General features: G+C 36.3%; 1 protein-coding gene across 1 annotated transcript; it reads left to right on the top strand.

Moving 5' to 3' along the window:
• The first annotated feature begins 707 nt into the window (after nucleotides 1-707).
• On the top strand, nucleotides 708-1381 carry LOC122023134 (ethylene-responsive transcription factor ERF017-like). The gene has a single exon (XM_042581223.1). It carries the CDS (start codon nucleotides 708-710, stop codon nucleotides 1254-1256), a length of 549 nt encoding a protein of 182 aa, XP_042437157.1. The 3' UTR covers nucleotides 1257-1381.
• The last annotated feature ends 5797 nt before the right edge of the window (nucleotides 1382-7178 follow it).

Here is a 7178-nt window from a genome sequence, read left to right as displayed (position 1 = left end):
TAATTACCAATGTTTCCAACGAATTTTGAAATTCGTTGTAAATTTGCAACAAATCTCCTATTCGTTGTAAATTATTAGTAAATATTCACATAAACAATATTTGCAACGAATTTAAGATTCATTGCAAAATCTGCAACGAATTTGAGATTCGCTGCAAATCCTTCAACGAAATTATTTTCGTTGCTAAATCTGTAATAAATAGTTTTTTCCCCAAGTTGTGACGAATGATTTTTTTTATTGTCGATTTTACAACAAATATTCATTTTTGTCACCAAATTGAAACAAAATTTAACGACGAAATAGTTTTTATTGCTGATTTACGATAAAATATTCCATTGCTAAATTAGTTGCTAATTAGTAATAATATTTATATTTATTGTAAAATTCATCATAAATTTTAAAAAAAAATCCTTTATAAATAAATTGATTTTTATAGTACGACATATACTACGAATAAATTCATAATCAATCAAGCGGCCCGATTAGACCAATAGTGGATTCGGAGGCGGACGGTGCTTAAGAGTTTCTGAAAATTAGTTTATTTATAAAGTGTCACTGATACGTCTTTAATATATCTGATTATTAATTGATTGGTCAGCCTGAAACTGAGGTTTCTTGATTTTGACAAGTGAGATGGCGAATGTTACGTACCCTCGCACGCCTTTATTTATATATGGACCACTACAAGTATGCTCGATTGCCAAAACATGGACCGGGAGGGAGAGAGGTCTGGGCCGGCGCCGGTGAAGTATAAGGGGGTGCGGCTGCGGAAGTGGGGCAAGTGGGTGGCGGAGGTGCGGTTCCCCAACAGCCGGAAGCGCCTGTGGCTGGGGTCGTTCCCGTCACCGGATATGGCTGCTAGGGCCTACGACGCCGCCATGCTCTGTCTCCGCGGCCCCGACGAGAAGCACTACTTCAACTTCCCCGACAAGCTGCCGGACATAGTGGCCCCCGAGTGGTTAAGCCGGCTCGAGATAAAGGACAAGGCGGTGAGGTACGCACGAGAAGGCGCGAGGGGATCGCAAGCTTCGCCGGCGATGGAGAGGGGCGACAGTGGCGGCGGTGGCGAGGAGGCTGCAGAGAAGGACGGAGGCGGAGAGGGCAACTCAGGAATTAATGATGTGTTGCCGCCGGAGTTTATCTACGGCGATCATTTGGCATTGGACTGGAGCGTAGCCGATCAGGATTACTGGAGCGACGGCGGCGATAACGACGGTGATATTTTGGGTTCGATTCAACTGTGGAGCTTTGACTGACAAATCCCGCGTATTTTTTTTTAAGTTTTAAAATTCTTTTTAAAAGATAAAATAAAATAGAAATTATGTAAAATATCGATATTAAACACCCAAAACTATACAAATATTAGTAATTATTTGCCCAATCGACGATGTATTTCCTTCCTTTCTTTCTGCCCATATCTTTCGTTGTATTTTTTTTTCCGAAAGAAACAATAATTGATTAATAACTTTTATTTGGTCAAGGATGAAATTTTGTGGTTGACATGGTCATTTGCAAAACAATAATTGATTAATAACTTAATTGAATGATGAATTATGCATCAGCAAATTAATATTTTAATTTTATTTTCTACTATCTTATATATATTTTTAAGATTAGAAATTTTAAGATTTAAAAGTTGAGTTATAATATATTTGAGTTAATAGGATTTTTTTTCTTGGGTTTAGATTTCTCTCTTAAGTTATAGTATTTAAAATTAAAAAATTTAGATATTCACGAGGCATATTATATGCATTTAAAGTTTAAGATTTTAAAATTTAGGCGTTGGGTTATAATGATTTAAGTTAATAATATTTTTTTTTTAGGGTTCGTGCTTCTCTCTTGGGTTATAATGTTCAAGATTAAAAATTTTAGATGTCTACCGGGTATAATGTTTCTTTAAGCAAATGTTGATTTTTTTTTTAAAAAAAAAAATGAAATTGAAGTGCCTGGATCGATGGATGTGCATTGTTAGGACCCTGGGTGGCGGGCTAGAGGGGGATGAATAACCCCTGTACAAATCAAGCAAACAAACTTTTCTCGGACTTATAATTTAATTAAAATAAACACTTACATAAAAGAATAATAAAAAAAACTAAAAGGAAAGAGGTACCGAGAATTTACTTAGTTACAACCGGGGAGGTTGTTAATTCAAGGAAATTAAAGCGCATTAAAAATCTCATTCAGGTGGAGAAGCCTCTTTACAGTAATGAACTCATAGAAAGACGAAGCTAAACAGAAAAGTAAAAGCGCACAAGTATTGTTTGGATATTTCTAGTTGTATTTAATTTCTAGGAGACTACTTATATAACCCTGCTCGAGGCGCCTGAAAGGGTTCCAGGTGCCTGGAAGGGTTCTAGATGCCTAGAATTGGATAAAACTTTATCCCTGACGTAACGGTACACACGACGTCGAGTTTCGCTAAAACTTGGGTTCTGGGCGCCCCGGATTGCTCCGGGTGCCCGGAATTATTCCAGGCGCCTCGGACTGCTCTGGGCGCCAAGAATGGTTCCGAGCACCCCAAAGGTGAAAGTCAACCTTTTGTTGACTTTCGCTCCGGACCTCCAGCTTTGGCTCCGCTTGCTTCAGTCTGAGTCTTCCACTTCGGATTCGCTCCCTTGGGTGATTTTGGCCATCCGGAATAGGGCTCACCCAAATCCAACTTCCGACTTTCTCAAACAAACTTCTACTCTGGCTTCTCGTCTCTCGAAAACGTCGGCGCTTCCTTCTCGTCCGCCAGCATACTCTTTCGCAGCACCTCGTCCCTCAGATGCACCGAGCCCGTCAGCTCTCTTCCGTGTCATCCTTCTCGCTAGCTGCATTTTTTGCTCGGCATCCTGTGCTCCTAACTTCCTGCACACTTAGACACAGGGTTAAACACAACAGGACCTAACTTAATTTGTTTGATCACATCAAAACTACCTTCAGGTACCAACAATCACCCCCTTTTTGATGTGAACAACCTAAGTTAAGTTAGGGCTAACATAAAGTAAGAGCAATAAATTTACAATTAAAGTGTAAAAATTTTAAAAAGTTTAAACTTCTCCCCTAGACTTAATCTTCCCTTCGCCCCCTTTAATCACATAAAAAATAGGGTATCAAAAAAAATCTAAGGGTAACTTTTCAAAAATAAGAAAGTTTTTTTAGTTATATATAAAAAAAACTCTGATTTTCCAATAAAAAATTTATCAAGTTTTTGAAAATTTTGAAAAAATTGAAAATAATTTGTAACAAAAATAATTTTAGAAATTTTAAGTTTTGCAAATATAATTTCTTAAATTAAACAAATTTGCAAAAAAAATTTGAGTAATTTTGGTGTAATAATTTTGGTAAAGTAAAGCTGATACTTCCAAAAATAACTTTGATAGACAAATAATTTTAAAGAACTTTAATTTTTTTTAAAAAAAATCTAAGTTAAAAACACCAAAAAAAAATATTTAAGTAACTATTTAAAATATTATTTAATTATAATTAAATATTTTATCAGTTAGTTAATTAAACATTTTATTTCATTAATTGACTTCCAGACTGTGGCGAGGCATTAGACCTTCTTGGTTATTGGAACTTTAACAAGATTTGGCTAGAATTAACTTTAATTCTTTATTTTCTTTTTTTAATTTACAAAAATCTTTAGATAATAATTTAATAAATTTAAATAATTTATCAAGAGAAAGAGATCGTACCTGACTTACCTTGCCGATCTCATTATCCTTAGCTCCCCCTGAACTGTTGCTTTCGTCCGATGTTGCTCCCCTTCATCGATGCTCTCGATGCTCATTTTGAACGAGCTTGCTTCGTTTTCATCTTCTTGATGACTTGCCATTAATGCAAGTCCGGAGAAGGCCTTAATATTTGATTCGGATGATGTTTCGTCCCACGTCGCCTTTAGTGTCTTGTACTTGTTAGATTGGACAAGCTTCTTGTTCTTTCCTTTGTCCTTATCCTTGATCTTTAACTTAGGACAGATGTCTTTAACGTGCCCTTCTTCGTTGCAGTGGTAGCATCTAATTATTCTTTTCTTTTTACCCTACAGATGGTTAGTTTCTCTAGATTTAACTAATTTTTTAAATCACCTTAACATCATTACCATTTCTTCGTCGTCGAGAGAGGATTCTGAATCTTGTTCGTCCATCATTGCCTTAAAGGCAACGTTGTGCTTTGGCTTCTTCTTCGGATCTGCACATCTTGTTTCATGGACTTCAAATATTGAAAATATTTCCTCTAAGGTAATAGATTCTAAATCTTTAGATATATAGTAAGCATCTACTAATGATACCACTCTGTAATTCTAAGAAATGTATTAAGCGCATACCTTAACGAATCTCAATTGCTTACCTTTTCTCTGAGATTCGTGAGTTCGGTGATGAGTTCCTTCATTCTCGAATGAAGATGTGCAACAGTTTCTTCTGCTTCCAATTTGATGTTACTTAACTGGTTCCTTTGCAGATCTCATCTTATGAGCTTGGCTTCGGACGTCCCTTCGTGTAGTTCAAGGAACTTCTCCCAAAGCTCCTTTGCTGAGTAGTAGGCGCCGATCTGGTTGACCTCTTGTGGCGGTAAGATACTCAGCAGATGAAACTCTACTTTGCGATTTGCCACGAAGTTGGCCTGCTCCTTCTTCGTCCACTGATATCCTTCCTTATCTTTGGGTGCTATAAAATTGAACTTCATTATTAAAAGCAATTCAAAATCGGTTTTAAAGAATACCTACATTCTCTTTTTCCAGCTCGTGAACTCCCCCTCGAACTTCGGTGGGTATATGCTCGGTCTGGCCATCGATTCGGTGCTTCGATCAGCAGTTAGTCCTCCTGAAGCGTCCTGGCTCTGATACCACTTGTTAGGATCCTGGGCGACCGACTAGAGGAGATAAATAGCCCCTACATAAATCAAGCAAATGAACCTTTCTCGAACTTATAACTTAATTAAAATAAATACTTGTATAAAAGAATAATAAAGAAACTAAAAGGAAAGAGGCACCAAGAATTTACTTACTTACAATCGGGAATGTTGTTAATCCAAGGAAAATACAATGCACTAAAAATCTCCTTCGGGTGGAGAAGCCTCTTTACAGCAATGAACGCATAGAAAAACGAAGCTAAATAGAAAAGTAAAAACGCATAAGTGTTGTTTGGATATTTCTAGTTGTATTTAACTTCTGGGAGCAGGACTGCTTATATAGCCCAGCTCGGGGTGCCTGGAAGGGTTCCAGGTACCTGAATGGGATAAAACTTTATCCCTGACGCAACGGTACACGTCATATCGAGTTTGGCTAAAACTTGGGTTCCGAACGCCCTGAACTGCTCCGGGCACCCGGAATGGTTTCGGGCGCTCAAAACTGCTTCGAGTGCCCGGAACCATTCTGGGCACCTGAAGGGTGAAAGTCAACCTTTTGTTGACTTTCACTTCGGGCCTCTAACTTCGGATCCGCTTGCTTTGGTCTTGGTCTTCCGCTCCGGCTTTGTTCGCTTGGGTGATTTCAACCATCCGGAATAAGGCTCACCCAAATCCAACTTCTGGCCTTCTCAAGCAAGCTTCCGCTCCAGATTCTCGTCCCTCGGAAATGTCGCACGCCTCCTTCTCGTTCACCCGTGTACTCTTCCGCAGCACCTCGTCCCTTAGACGCACCAAGCTCATCATCTCTCTCCCTTGCCATCCTTCTCGCTAGCTGTGTCTTTTGCTCGACATCCTATGCTCCTAAGTTCCTACACACTTAAACACAGGGTTAACCACAATATGACCTAACTTAACTTTTTTGATCGCATCAAAACTATCTTGGGATACTAACATGCATGGCCGCATGCCCGCATTGCAAAGCGTCTGTAGTAGATCAGTTCACACTATATACACTCCTAGGCAACCCTCACAAGTTCGGGCGCTCGGAGTCACTATTAGACATCTCGATTTATTTTTGGGGGTCCGAGCAACCAAGGTGACTATAGGCTCCCAGACATATGAGGGTCATTCAAGAATGTGCACCGAATGGATGTACAGGTAAAACATCATCATTTTACAACAAATTTTAAAATGAATTTTATAAAAAAAATCATTCCAAAAAAATTTTGTGTTCAAGTTTACAGCAAAAATATGAAAAAAAAGTCATCACAAATATATTGTCATAAAATTTTGCAACTAAAAATTAGAAATTCATCACAGATCAACAATGAAAATATTTTTCATTTCAAATCAATAACAAAATTAGTGATGAAAATTATTCTCATCATAAATCAGTGCTGGAAATATTTTCTCATCGCTAATTTATTATTCAAATAATCTTTTTTCACAAATTACCAAATTTTGAAACTAGCAACGAGTTTATTTTCGTTTCAAAATTTACCGTAAACTATTGAAATTTTCAATCAGTCAAATTCCAATACATTAAAAAAAATCCTGTTCATTTCAACCCAAACCAAACAAAAATACATCAAACCAAAATAAAAAAAACACAATCAAATTATTCATAAAAATTATCTCAAAAAATATTATAAAAACTAGTCATCATATACACGCGTTACCTACATGAATACTCATAAATGATATAAAATGAATATTTGCTATCAAGTAATTAAATAATATTATTTAATGCGATGCTAGTATGATTTATTTTATAAAAATCTTATTCTGAAAATAAAGTAAAAATTAGGTTATTAATAATAACTTATGTAGCAAGAATATCTTATATCATTCGAAGAACCGATGTGATACAAAGATGCATAAATGTAGATATAATTTTTTTTTGAAGAATCGATAAGATATAGATGAATTGATATGGCTGTATCGATATGCAAAAGAGCCAAAAAAGATGGATTGATGCATTGTGATATTAAAAGGATAAAAAGGATAAAATTATAGTAAAGATTGGAGAGGGAGAGAGGAGAAGAGAATGATGAAGAACCGATAAGAATTGAGGTGACAAGAAGAAGCCATAAAGATAATAGAAATTAGATTATGCATTTGAGATTTGATAAGGATAAGAAGTTTGAAATTATTAATAAATATTGAAATTATTTTCAATTTGAAAAAAAAAGAGGATATTAACGTAATTTAATTTTAGATTTTACCAAATCAATTGAGAGTTGGTTATTAAAGAGTTCAAATTCTTAATTAAATAGTAAAATTATCACGATGAGATACTTCATTACAAGGGCCAAAGTGCTATATAAGAGGTCCTTTCTCCATGTACA

The sequence above is a fragment of the Zingiber officinale genome, chromosome 9B (genome assembly GCF_018446385.1).
Source record: "Zingiber officinale cultivar Zhangliang chromosome 9B, Zo_v1.1, whole genome shotgun sequence".
Lineage (NCBI taxonomy): Eukaryota > Viridiplantae > Streptophyta > Magnoliopsida > Zingiberales > Zingiberaceae > Zingiber > Zingiber officinale.
The sequence above is the reverse complement of the archived record's forward strand: the minus strand, read 5'-3'. Positions and strand labels throughout refer to the sequence as shown.